Here is a 14,434-nt window from a genome sequence, read left to right on the forward strand (position 1 = left end):
AGGAGGTGAATTCTGTGGTGACCCATCAAGATTTTCAGATTTCCGTGAAATCATGAATTAGGTAACTCAGAACACAGTTCAGTCCACCAGCTTCAAAAACAGGACCAGATTCGAGTGCATATCAGTTCAAGCACCTTCACACACTGTTCAGCTAGATCTCTACTGGTGTGATTATTGAGTTTGACAACAACCTAGCGGTTACAAAGTGCTTTAACCCTTTGCGGTCCTATGTCGGACCTGGTCCGACATCGCGAATATCCCTTTCCGGTCCATTGTTGGAGACTGTCGGACGTTGCCGAAAACCATGATCTAACACAGCATGTGTTGTGTTTAAGCCGGAAAGAAACGAGGCGAGGCATTCCCTAACCGTCTCTGATCAGAAAGGCAGCAGAGACAGCCGAATAGACCATATACAGGAGGAGCAAAACTGAACTGAACAGACGGAGACTGAGACGCACAGATTCTGAATGGCGCAGAGAAGGCAGAGAAAGTCAAGGCAGCCTGAAGAACCTGTACAGATTTTGGGCGAGGCAGAAAGTACAGACAAAGCAGTTTGGATGATGATTTTGATCAATCTAGTGATGAGGAAGTAAATATTTTACTGAGGAATCTGAGGAAAGTGACCACGAAACAGACGAGCAGCCGGAAGGTGAATGGAGACGCGCATCGGTAAGTGCAGATGCTTTCACAAAACTCGCATTTACTGTAAACAGGGGATATCAAGGGAGTCCTACTTTGAGGACTGCACTGGAGGACGCACTGGAGGACCGCCACGTCATAATTCTATTTGGAACTCCTGGAAGCCTGTTATGTTAGAGATTAAGGCATTTTTTGGTGTTCTGCTGAATATGGGACTGAACGTAAAAACTGACAAAAGAAAATCTCAGAGGAATGGGCCGACAGATTTCAGTTTTTCAAAGATGTATTCAAGAGATCACGTTTCTTGCAGATCTTTTGGACTCTACACCTTTGCCCTCCCCCCACCCAGGTGCCTCAGGCTGCTTTTGTTAGCAGAGGACAAAAGGTCAGGAATGTGGTCAGCTACATGGACACAAAATGCTGTGAGCTATTTATCCCAGGTAGAGATATTTGCATTGATGAGAGCACCGTTGGCTTCAAAAGGAAGGATCATCTTCAAATGCTACAATCCTCAGAAGCCTAAAAAGTGGGGATGCGTGTGTTTGTTTTAGCTGACTGTGAAGCTGGTTATGTCTCTGCTATTGTTCCTTACTTTGGTAGCCCAACAGACTCCATGTTGAGACCTGACATGCCATTTTCATCAAGAACTGTACTTCACCTGTGTGAAACATTGCTGTAGACAACAAATGCACATGGCTTTCATTTGTTTACACAGGTTACGACCTGGCCATGGAACTGCTAAAAAAAAAGATTGAGCTTACTGCAACAGTAATGGCCAACAGAAGAGGATTGCCAGTACCAGTGAAGCAAGGGCTCAGACTGAAAAAAAACACGACAGTCTCATTCTGCAAGGACAACAAGGTCATCGTGCTAGGATGGAAGGACAAAAGACTAGTGCTCATGATGAGCACCTTCCATGGCAGTGACTGTGAGAAGGTACAACGCACTATCAAGAGAGGAGCAATTGAAGAGCTGGACAAGCCTTCGGTTATCTGTGATTACACCAGCAAGACGGGTGCAGTGGACTGGGCAGATCACTGCTGTGCCAGCTATGCTTTCACATGAAAGTCTCTGAAGTGGAGGAAGATGTTCTTTTGGCTGCTGGAAGTAGCAATTGTGAACAGTGCTGTCCTGTTCAGTTTGATGAAGGTGGAATCAGGACAGCTACCTGTTTGTCATAAAACCTTCAGGAAAGCCTTACTGATACAACTGGTGGGAGATGTGCGCAACCCTGCCTCAAGAAAACGTGATCGTCCATCAAGAGACAGAGAAGACAGGCTGAATGGAAAGACATTTAATTTCCAAAAATGAATCGAACAGCACCAACAACTGTTCAGTGACAAAAGACAAAAGGGGGGAGAGAGACTGTACGGTTCTGCAAAACATGCTCAAGGCAGCCAGGGTTACACCCAGGTGACTGTTTTGAAAGATACCATACCATGGACACACAGATAATTTCTGTCTTTGTTTGCAAACCTCGCCTGGTATAAATAGTTACAACATTGATGAAAAATAGTTTAATTTTTTTTGGTTTGTAGTAGTGTGTAATTGATGTGTAAAAAGTTTTGTACCTGTAATTCTAAAAGGTAATATAATCAATCAAAAACTCAAAATGTGAGTGACTTTTTCCAATATTTGCCTGATTTTTTATTTTATATATATATATCACATGTTTTTTTTCAAAATTTTGGTACTATCGTCTTTGTATAGGGTACCCTTTGAACTTGCACTGATCTGTTACTTGTTTTAAGCAAATAGACACTACTTCAATTTGAACAGCACATGATCTGAATTTTTGTGAACAAAAATTTAAATTGGACCGGACCAGCCTGACAGCCACAGAATAAATGGACTGCAAAGGGTTAATAGCTCCTTCAGTCACAATCCTCCCAGTACACTTAGCAAACACACACACTGCCATGACAGGAACTGGGTAGGCCTCTACTCATAAGCACACATCCCTGATATTCTGGGTCAGGCTGCTATCAGGGGACTGGCTTACCTTCCTGTTGATGGTGTCCATGTCTAGATCGGCCTTCTTAGCCCATTTTTGCCAGAAGTTTGGGTCGTCTAGCGAGATATCTGTCCGGTTCTCCGATGCCACAAAACTGGCCTGTGGCGAGCAGAGAGAGAGTGGTCAGTTACACAGCAAGGAGCCTGGCACTAGACTAGCAGAGTGCAGCCAACTACTGCTTAACATTAGTTACACAGCAAGGACAGACACAGCATAAATGACCCCAATGAAATCACTCAGTTATGGATTAATGACTCCCTGTGTGGAGCTTCAGGGAGCTCCCAGAAAATCCCTCGCTTTCCATTCGCAGGACGCAAAATAAGACAGACGGCACCGATGCCAACTGCCGCAGTGCCCAGGCTGCTTACCGCAACGCCTCTCAAAAAAAATAATTTCTGGCAAGTTGTCGAAGCTTGCCCATCATTGCCGCCGGTGTCTGTCAGCACCAGCGCATCTAACCCACAACCCATTCACATGCTTGCTCAGCGTCAGCTGGCCTGCCATGTCACAACTCAACTGAATTCTGTCTAATCCCGTCCTGCGAGAAAATGACTATCATAACGTATCATTGCTGCCACTCTTTACTGTGTAGACCTATAGTGCCGGAGGACGACACAGATCTGCATGGCTCTACTGAAGACCCGCAGGCGCCCTCATCAGCCACAGGGGGCGCTGGTGCGCAGTGAACTGAGGATTCCCTACCAACCTAAGCCCTCCCTACCCAGGCAGTGCTCGGCCAATTGTGCGCCGCCCCCTAGGAGCCCCTGGTCACGTTCATCCGACAGCCTGGATTTGAACCTGCGATCTGCAGGCTACAGTGCACATCTCCCCTACACACGGAAAATCTGTTGCTTTTAAAAATCTGATTTTTTTTTTTTAGAAAATTAGAAAATGCTAACCTATATTTCATTTTTGTAACAAAATTAGTGTGTGAATCATTCAGAAAACATTGGTTTGTGTTTGTTTAAATTCACATTTCATCTGCGTACAGACTTTGATGATGCGTACAGAAGTATGAAATCGCCTTAGTGCCTTTGGGTTGGATTTATATTTTGCCCCCAAATCTTCATGCCCAATAAAGGCAACACTGCCTTACCCTTCATGACCTTAACTTCATGCCTGCATTCACACTGCTGGACTTAAGCTTTTCCATCTGTATTAATTTTGTGAACTCTTCTCTATAATTAAGTCTCCTCTCCTCTCCCCCTTGTACCACCCTCCCCTCCTCAGAAAATGTGGAGCCCTTTCCCTCGGACTGTACAGCAACAGCCCCTCCCCTTCACCTTGGCGAACGTGAAGCCCTTTCCCCTTGGACTCTATAGTGACAGCCCTTCACCTTGGCGAAGGTGGAGCCCTTCCCCTCGGACTCTATGGTGATGGTGGTGGCCCTGCGCTGAAGGATCTGGTCAATGTCTTCCTCACAGAACTTGCTGCCCTCGTCCTCCTCGTCCATGACTGCTGCGTAGGCTCCTTTCCTGAGCAGATCCTCGATCTCCTTCTTAGAGAACTGCTGGATCTGAGGAGACAGGGTGAGAGAGTCACTGACTTGCATTGTAAGCCCTGACTGGATTTGGAAATTGCACACGCTCTCTTACAGTGCAAGTGCCCACACTGTAAGGGAGTGTGTCCCAAGCGAGTTTGTGTAAAGTGCCCACACTAAACGAGGTTCCCAGTTCATATCCCGGCTCAGCCACTGACTCGCTGTGTGTGACCCTGAGCAAGTCACTTAACCTCCTTGTGCTCCGTCCTTTGGACGAGGCGTAAAACAAACAAGGTCCGATTGGACGCGACTCTGCAGCAGCAGTTGTGATGCATAGTTTACCACTTAGCCTCTGTAAAATTGCTTTGGATAAAAACGTTCTAAATGACCAATAATAATAATAATAATAATAATAATAATAAATGCGCACCCCGTTGGCGTTATTCTCCTTGCCACTCATGCTCTGCAGCACAGCCTTGTCCAGGCCCAGCTTGAGGCTGGCCTTGTCAAACATGTCCCTCTCGTAGGAGTTCCTGGTGATGAGCCGGTACACCTTCACTGCCTTGGACTGGCCGATCCGGTGACAGCGAGCCTGGGCCTGGGAGATGGAGAAGAGAAGATTACAAACAGGATCCAGAACCACTGCACTCTCAGCACTGACACGTTTAACAATACTAATACAAATAGAATCAATTCAAAACACTTCCACTAGGACGTCCTTCTCAATGTCTTCAACACTCAAAACGTTTGTAATTGAATCTTAATAGACATGGAGAAAGACTCCAGTGTAGTTACTGGTCTGACTGGTTACCTGCAGGTCACTGTGTTTCTCAGGTGTAGTGCAGTGTGTTACTGGTCTGTGTTACTGGTCTGACTGGTTACCTGCAGGTCACTGTGCGTTTCTCAGGTGTAGTGCAGTGTGTTACTGGCCTGACTGGTTCCAGGCAGGCCGCAGTGAGTATCAGGTGTAGTGCAGTGTGTTACTGGTCTGACTGGTTACCTGCAGGTCGTTCTGGGGGTTCCAGTCAGAGTCGAAGATGATGCAGGTGTCGGCAGCGGTCAGGTTGATGCCCAGCCCCCCCGCTCGGGTGCACAGCAGGAACACGAAGCGGTCCGAGTCGGGCTTGCTGAAGCGGTCAATGGCAGCTTGGCGCAGGTTCCCTCGCACGCGCCCATCAATGCGCTCATACAGGTACCTGACAGGAGATAGGACAGGGGCTTCAGAAACACCAAAACACAAAGTTTCGGCTCGAAGCCTCTCAATGACCTCAATCCAATGACACACTTTTCCACTAGAAAAGTCTCAGTGTCTTCAATTCAATGACACACGTTCCTCAACTTCAATATTGAAAACCTTGAATACATTGAGATTGAAGACACTAAGAAAGACTTCTGCTTGAAACGTCACTGAATTTATGAGGTTTTGTTTAGTGTTTCTATAGTCAGCACTATTTGGAGTTGAGTTCTGGATAAGCGGATTTATAAAAGGTGTTTATGTACAGTTGACCCACTCCTTCGTAGTTCTCCTGCCCACCCAAATCAGTACACCATGAGACAAGGTAAATTCTACATATCCTACATTCTCTCTCTCTCCACATTGTGATGGAAACAGTCCTATCAGTATTATCATGATCACTACTCCAATGCTCTCCTGACCTCTTGTGGATCAGGTAGTCCTCCAGGATGTCCAGGCAGCGCACCATCTGAGAGAAGATGAGCACCTTGTGCCCTCCGGCCTTCAGCTTGGGCAGCAGCTTGTCGATAAGGACCAGCTTTCCTGCCGAGCGCACCATCGCCTGCAGGTGGAAATCAAGAGCCAGGGGGTCATAGACCTCACGCAGGTCAGACAGGATCTTCTCCTCCGCACCTACAGAGTCAATACAGGAGAAGAGAGAAAGAGTCAATGCAGGAGGAGAGAGAGTCAATACAGAAAGGAAGGAGAGTCTGCACTGTTAATCCCAAAGCCCTCCTGGTTTCTCCAATTTCTCAATTTTCAAAATTCCAGCAGATAGTAAAGCCCAGTGAATCAGAACATACAGCTTTGTTCAGCCGAGGTGTGGAATGAAAGATGTGCCAACAGTCCTGGCTTCTTCAATTAAGGAAACCGTATTGCACACTGTAGCAGCTTTAGAGAACACATTTGGTAACCTTTTTGGAGATCACAAAAGAGTGCGGAGTGAAGTCCTGCAAAGGCTGCTGCATGCCTTGCTCACTGCGTCCAACCTGACAAGTGGCTAGAAAACGCAACGGACAGAGTCAGCTATGGTGACAGTGAAACTGATTCTCTATTTGGATTGGTTCAAGGATTTGATTACCATGCACAGTACGACTCATTTATACCAATAACTAAACAAAATAACTTGTAGCCTATGGATATAGCACATTAGCGCTATCAGTTAAGCCTTCAAATAGCAAATCGATTAAATCAAATGATAAACTTAAATAATGTTATTAACTATGCGTGTTACAAAAATGTAATTATTGAATACAGTATTTATATCGATGTATAGAATGAGGAATGGGAACAATCGAAAAATCGGTTTGATTTAATCGTAGCAGCCCTAGGCTACATTAATATGGTCACACACTCAATATTTAAATCTGCTTTTGGATAAAAATACACCAAATACCAGAGATCAAGTAATTAATTACTTTACATTTACTATATATAAAGTCAAATAATAAATGACACAGTATAGCAACACCCGTATGCTTGTTTACCACAAATGGATGCAACTAAGCTAAGCTTAGCTCCAAAGGAGGGAGCTGAAGACTCATACAAGGATGACTTCCAAGACATTATACATCTGTTGGAGATTTGCCTCGGCATTCCTGTTAGCAGCGCCGAGTGTGAGCGAGTCTTCAGCACTATGAATCTAAATCAAAATCAGGAAGTGTGGTGTTGTTCGAGCACCAGTACTACAGCAAATCAGATTCAAACTGCAGCGGACGGTCCTCCCGTACTGGCTTTTGACCGTGAACCAGCTGTAAAACTGGGGTTGAGAAACTGAAAAAGGGCAAGATGATGCAATTACATAAGTTTGCCCACATCTGCAGAATGGTGTATTGTACTATTCTGCCCTCCTGTCCAAGGCTTCCCTCAGTCAGCCTCTCCACTTGTCAGCAAACTATATAATGGGCAGGGGTAACTCGAAGGTGAGCGCCCACGAATGTGCAACAATAATAATATTTATTATTGTCTAATCAACTATAGCTTAGTTCAATATTTTAGCATTCCATCTCAGAGAAAAATCTGGTTGTTACGGTTGGTACATTTTATATTGGTACATTCACTGTATCAGTTTCTTGCAATATCACTAGAACTATGCATTATTAAATAGCTTGAACTCTAGAACTACAAGTATTTATGTTGGCCCCTACATTTTTAATTGGCTACCAAATTTTCAAGCCTAGTAGCTAGATGCCCCATAGAATTTTGGCAAACTGAGGGATGAGGGAGGGGTGGTTGTAGATTGTGTGTGTGTGTCCCAGTGTATCAGTGTCTGTGTATCTCTCACCGGTGATGAGGTAGAGGTGGTTGCAGCCTGTGTGTGTGCGTGTCCCAGTGTATCAGTGTCTCTGTGTATCTCTCTCACCGGTAATGAGGGAGGGGTGGTTGCAGCCTGTGTGTGTGTGTGTCCCAGTGTATCAGTGTCTCAGTGTATCTCTCTCACCGGTAATGAGGGAGGGGTGGTTGCAGCCTGTGTGTGTGCGTGTCCCAGTGTATCAGTGTCTCAGTGTATCTCTCTCACCGGTAATGAGGGAGGGGTGGTTGCAGCCTGTGTGTGTGCGTGTCCCAGTGTATCAGTGTCTCAGTGTATCTCTCTCACCGGTGATGAGGGAGGGGTGGTTGCAGCCTGTGTGTGTGCGTGTCCCAGTGTATCAGTGTCTCAGTGTATCTCTCTCACCGGTAATGAGGGAATTGTGGTTGCAGCCTGTGTGTGTGCGTGTCCCAGTGTATCAGTGTCTCAGTGTATCTCTCTCACCGGTGATGAGGTAGGGGTGGTTGCAGCCTCTGTGTGTGTGTGTGTGTGTCTCAGTGTATCTCTCTCACCGGTGATGAGGTAGTGGTGGTTGCAGATTGTGTATGTGTGTGTCAGTGTATCTGTATCTCTCACCAGTGATGAGGGACGGATGGTTGCAGCCTGTGTGTGTGTCAGTGTCTCATGTATCTCTCTCACCGGTGATGAGGTAGGGGTGGTTTCAGATTGTGTTTGTGTGTGTGTCTCAGTGTATCTCTCTCATCGGTAATGAGGGAGTGGTGGTTGCAGATTGTATTTGTCTCAGAGTATCTGTATCTCTCACCAGTGATGAGGGACGGATGGTTGCAGCCTGTGTGTGTGTGTCAGTGCATCTCTCTCACCGGTGATGAGGTAGGGGTGGTTGCAGATTGTGTTTGTGTGTGGGTGTCTCAGTGTATCTCTCTCACCAGTAATGAGGGAATGGTGGTTGCAGCCTGTGTGTGTGTCCTAGTGTATCAGTGTCTCAGTGTATCTCTCTCACCGGTGATGAGGGAGGGGTGGTTGCAGCCTGTGTCAGTGTCTCAGTGCATCTCTCTCACTGGTGATGAGGTAGGGGTGGTTGCAGCCTGTGTGTGTCAGGAGTCACGTGCAAAGAGAGTGGGTGACTGAGGTAGGGCGTGGTTCGTCACACTCTCACATAGTGTCACATAAGCTGTGAGGTAGGGGGTGATGACCAAACGAGCCTGCGTGTGTGTGTGTGTGTGTGTATCAGTGTCTCAGTGTATCTCTCTCACCGGTGATGAGGTAGGGGTGGTTGCAGCACTTGCGCAGCTCCATCATGGTGTTGAGTAGGTTGGGCACGTTGTTGCTCTGCCCAGGCCCCTTGCTCAGGAAGCTGAAGTTCCTCTCCAGGATGGCGCGGTAGTATTTCTTCTGGATGTTGGTGAGCTCCACTTCAATGATGGTCTCCTGCTTGGGAACCAGCTTCTTCTCCACATCCTCCTTCAGCCTGCGCAGCATCATGGGCTTCAGCAGCGCCTGCAGTTTCTGCACCTGGGGGTGGAAACAGAGTTGCAGAGAAACTTAGATAGGTAGGTAGACAGACAGAGATAGACATCTCACACCTGCTACTCAGTCTCCCACCCATGTGTATCTCTTCCCTGTGGTTGCAGTCCTGTGTCTCTCAGTCATCCGCACACCAACTTATTTAGACACCCTTTTTGTCCCCCTCAATGTAGGATGTCCAATTTTCATGTGAATAAACAATGTGCCTAGGAAAGCTGCTCGCATGAACCAGTTTTTAAATTGTATTTCTATAAAATCATGCATACAAAATGTTCAGGATGTGAAAAACGACAATTCAGATCCCATCTTATTTTATTTTTGATTTAGTTGTTGCCAATTTTTTGTTATTTTCTCCCAATTTGAAATGCCCAATTATTATTCAGGCTCAGCTCACTGCTACCATCCCTGCGCTGACTCTGGAGCGGCGAAGACGAACACACGCTGTCCTCCAAAGCGTGTGCCGTCAGCCGCCCGCTTCTTTACACGCTGCGGCTTCACCATGCAGCCGCCCAGGAGCTACAGCGTCTGAGGACAACGCAGCTCTGGGCAGCTTACAGACAAGCCTGCAGTTTTCACCTTATTTACGACGCAGTGCATCCCTGCTTGCAACCCCACTACAGCATGTACTGTTAAACACAGACTTCCACAAACACAGCTGTAAATAAAGCACTATTTAATATGCTTTGAAAAGTATTATTCTCAGGTTATGCTACAATTTTAGACCGGAAAGAAGTCCTTAAAAAAAGGCTACAGTTTGCTTTTGGACACATGCTGGATTACAACTTTTGGATTCTTAGGAGGGGAAAAAAAAAAGCACCACGTAGAAAACAATGGGAAATGTATTATTACTACATGTAACTGATTTAACTGTGCTGCCTTGTATACATTATCTCAACACTTCAAGTGCTATTAAACATTAGTTAGTATGTGCATTGTGTGTGGAATTGGTTTAATCCAGTTGTAGAATGTAGTAAAGGTTAGCAGTTTACAAAGTGACTCTTGATTTTTAGGACAGCTCCGGTACTTCGTTTTAGTGTTTTTCTAAAAAAAAAAAAAAAAACCTTTATATAAAAGCCCATATTTCACACCTGTTTAGTAATTTATTGCAAATCCCTTAATATTGAAGTGCCCCATTTTTTTGTGTGCTGGGTTTGGAAGACAGATGTTGTAAGATTGAAAGATATCACGGTGTGTCTTTAAGTACCTGCTCCTCAGTCTTGAGGTCCCCGAAGTCCTTGAGGAACTCTGTCTCGGATGGGAACTGCGAGGGCTCCAGGAAGTTGAGCAGGCTGAAGAGCTCCTCCACTGTGTTCTGCAGGGGGGTGCCGGTCAGCAGGACCTTGTGCTCCTGAAAGACACACACCATCAGAAACACAGCCCACAACACTCCAGCACCTTCAAACTCATTCGAACAGCCACTTAACTACCCAGCAGAAACAAGAAAAATCCACCCTTCCTTCAGCTGCTGAAATCCTGCACAAAACCCTGAAACCTGCGCTCTCATTTCAGCTCTAGATCCTCTCTCCATATGCGAGTCTCTCCCCTCCCCTCAGGCCCATGTGTTTGAGTCTCCCCTTGGTCCATGCGTCTCTCCCCTTTCCCCTCCTCCCTTCTCCTCTCAGTAGGCCCATGTGTATTGAGTCTCTCCCTCCTCCCCTCCATCTCACCAGGTCCAGGTGTTTGAGGCTGTCCAGCAGCTTGCAGTTTCTGTTCTTGAGTCTGTGTGCCTCGTCGATAATCACACACCTCCACTCGATCTCTCTCAGCTCAGGGCAGTCAGACAGCACCATCTCGAAAGTCGTGATCAGAGCATCGAACTTGTAGGCTCCCGGGATCAGGTGACCCTGCAAGCAAAAGACAGAAATAAAAAAAAAACAAAGTCAATCAAACAGATCACGAAAGGGATTAAATAATCCTAAACTAATCATTTTAAAAACAAAATCAGTGAGATACAAACAGACACTGTTTGACTATCATCCTCGCAGTACGTCTCACAATACTGTTAGACGCATGCAGTTTTACCTTGTAATCCTTGCTGTACATCTCGTACCATTGTAAATGATCACACGGTTTGCTTTGCAGTAGTGTGGTTTCACAGACACCCAGTGACACACACTCACCTTGTCATCCTGACAGTACATCTCATACTGCTGTATAACACACACAGGTGAGATGCACACACAGGTACAGACACACACAGCGAGTTACACACACCTTGTCGTCCTTGCAGTACATCTCGTACTGCTGTATCATCTGCCTGGAGGCCAGGCTGCCGTGGTAGACGATGGTGTTCATGTCGGTCCAGGTCTGGAACTCCCTCTCCCAGTTGGTGATGGTGGAGAGAGGGGCGATGATGAGGAAGGGGCCATGCAGCCCCGCGCTGTACACCTCCTGCAGCAGGCTGATTGACTGGATCGTCTTCCCTAGACCCATCTCATCAGCCAGGATACAGTTCTGTCTGAGGGAGGTAGAGAGGACTGCTGTCGACACAAGCCAATACGTTCTGTGCAGGGGGCCTCTATACAACTACCCTTACAAAAGCCCGGACAGCAGCGTAATAAAGTACAGCAAAAGCATGGGTAGGCATTGTAAAGCACAGAGAGGTGTGGCACAGCATATTAAACTATGGTAAAGTAAGCTCTGGAAACGTTTGCCGTTATCAACAGAGGATGTACAGAGTGGGAACCTAACTGACCTTGGCTGGAACACTGAAGCCAGCATCACATGCACATTTAGGTAAGACATACAAGACAGGCACTGGAGAGTGTGAGCGAGACAAGCTACCTGAATCCTCTCCTGAGGACAGACCCTCTCCGTGTTCTCAGAACATTAATTTGTAATGTGCGCATTGATTTGCAGAGATCCAATTAGTTTCCTTACATTAGCAAAGTGTCATTTTCACAATGTGTTCCAGCTGTGAAACTGAAGCCCAGTGTCAGCCATGTTGGCTCTAAGAGTCCCATTGACAATCACAGAGTTGGTCCGTGTTTGAGCCACAATGGCAGCAGTTTCCAGGACTTACTTGTTGTACCAGTTGAAGAGCAGCCAGTTGACTCCTTCCAGCTGGTATTCACGAAGACAATTCCCATGCTTATATTCCCGGGAAAGCTCCAACTTCTTCCAGGCACTGGCGGCAGGGCGTGGCTGAGAAAGGGGGGAGAGAGTTTAATTTCCAGGGATGGAAAGAAGGATAGTGACCTAGTCAAAATAAAATTAACAAAACCGAGTTAATATTGAAGTGTTAAATGAACATTAACGTTGGTTTTGTGTGAATCTAGATTCAAAAGCAAGCAGATTGTGTAGAAGGCAGCGATTTACACAGCCTGTTTTCTGGTACAGACGCTGCAAGATAAAAGGCATCCTGTTATACTTAGTATGTGTGCTTGACAGTATAAGGTATGAGTGAATGCAGGCAGGCAGGCAGGCACCCCCCCCTCCCCGAGGGCTTAAAAGAAAGTCTCAGATGCAGCATAACCCATTTGCATCACACATATTCAGAATGGAAAGTAGTCGTACAGAACTGTGCACCGCTTCAGTACGTTGTAGTAGGCGTGACATGGTACCCAGTCCACGTGGTAAGTTAATGAAGTTTCCACACATTGACTTGGAATCGTTGGTTTGGATTTTTTTACCGAGCAGAGTGGAATGTCTAAGTGGACTCTGTGAACACACAGACACATTGTGTTCCAACAGACTTCTCTGCATTCCCCAATACTAGGCGGACGGCTTTTTTTACTTGAAATTGTTCTCTATGATTTTGGACTGAACGGACGTTTGTTTAGTACAATTTGTTAGTATACTAAACTACTGTACTAAAGTAAAGGACCTCCAACACACTTCAAAACAGACATCACTTAAATTTAATGTAAAGATTGTGTGAATACAATGCTAGTCAGTGAACTGAACAAAGACGTTGCAGTTTTTCACTGTGGAACTCTGGACAGTGGGAGAAACTGAAGCTCTGACAGAAATTTGGTCAGACACCAAAATTCAAGCTAAACTGGATAAAACTCAAATAGTAAAATGTATTTCTTTTCTTAAATTATTTTGCATAAACTGCATTTCTCTCCTACTGTAGGCAATCGAGACATGTATTAAATTAGCAAAGTGCTCCTCCAGCGCTTTCTTCCACAGCAATACCCAAGAGTCTAACATGCTATATTAAAAACCACAGCAATACATCCACAGCTGAGTTCACTTAAACTGCATTGTGAACACAAAACGAACTCGGTCCCTTTGCTTGCAGAGAAGTGTGAACAGCAAGAACATTGATACATCGATTCAAACTAAACAAACCAGACCGAGTCAGTTTGAAACAGACCCAGTGTGAATGCAGCCTCAGTGAACTAGCAACAGACTTTATACAGGGCTGGTAAAACGTCTGTGAGGCTGCTGAATTTTTCTATCCACTAGCTCTGGTGGCTAGCGCATGGAAAAGTTAATTTCAAGCCCTGCTTAACATTTTACTCGATTGTGTGTTAGATTGGCATTTAAAAACAGGGCTTGCGGTAATGTGCAGGACATTTACGTGCAGGTAGGTAGAGGAGAGTACCGTTGGAGTCTAGTACTCGGAAATTGTAATGCTCAAGTACTCGAGCAATAGGTTTCTCAAAAATCCCAACCCTAGTACTTCTATAAAACCAAGAGGTTTGGGCACTGCACTGAATTCTCAGACCGGACTTCCATCTCTGGCTTTGCCTCAAAAGGGAGTTCCATAGTTCAGGTAATATTGATCAACTATCTTGTAACTGTTAAGGCTAGATGACTAATACTTCTCATCTAGACAAATAGTTGCAATAAAACAGTGTTGTATTGTTCCTTAAGCACATTCAATTCCAGTGCGTGAACCATTACTATATAACTAAACAAAACACTGAAATCTGCACTCAAATTTCTTTATTTTTAACTTAACATATTAAAAAAAAAAAAAAACAAACATGTTTCAGTCCTGCCGCTCGTCCTCTGCGTGTTTCGAGCGTTTAACCTTACCTACATTATATAGGGGATTTAAATCACTATATAAATCACCAATGAACCCCTTTCCAGTCTGCTATCAAAAAGACGTCAAGCACAGGTCTCTAGTCGTTTTTTCTCCGGCGAAAGCAGAGAAAAGCTTTCAATGGCCGAATGAGGCCAGAAAAAAAAAAGAAAAAACCCCACACACCCGAGGCAGATCTGCGTCCCTTCACCTCAGACACAACACGGATATAAACGAACAAGAGAGCTGCTTCCGTATCCAGCGCTCAAAGAATATCACAGACATCTGCAGAGCTT

The 14,434-nt window shown here is 45.5% G+C and overlaps 1 protein-coding gene across 1 annotated transcript in view; it reads right to left on the minus strand.

The window, feature by feature from the left end:
* Positions 1-14,434, minus strand: part of chd8 (chromodomain helicase DNA binding protein 8) — a 49,276-nt gene that overhangs the window by 19,831 nt on the left and 15,011 nt on the right. Inside the window, exons 12-21 of the mRNA XM_041239634.1 lie at positions 12,183-12,304; positions 11,375-11,618; positions 10,828-11,004; positions 10,365-10,508; positions 8,890-9,148; positions 5,790-6,000; positions 5,134-5,329; positions 4,564-4,731; positions 3,990-4,169; positions 2,642-2,752 (exon numbers count right to left, since the gene is read on the minus strand). Coding sequence (XP_041095568.1) covers positions 2,642-2,752; positions 3,990-4,169; positions 4,564-4,731; positions 5,134-5,329; positions 5,790-6,000; positions 8,890-9,148; positions 10,365-10,508; positions 10,828-11,004; positions 11,375-11,618; positions 12,183-12,304 — 1,812 coding nt within the window. The remainder of the gene's footprint in view (positions 1-2,641; positions 2,753-3,989; positions 4,170-4,563; positions 4,732-5,133; positions 5,330-5,789; positions 6,001-8,889; positions 9,149-10,364; positions 10,509-10,827; positions 11,005-11,374; positions 11,619-12,182; positions 12,305-14,434) is intronic.

This window comes from Polyodon spathula, chromosome 55 (genome assembly GCF_017654505.1).
Source record: "Polyodon spathula isolate WHYD16114869_AA chromosome 55, ASM1765450v1, whole genome shotgun sequence".
Taxonomy (NCBI): Eukaryota; Metazoa; Chordata; class Actinopteri; order Acipenseriformes; family Polyodontidae; genus Polyodon; species Polyodon spathula.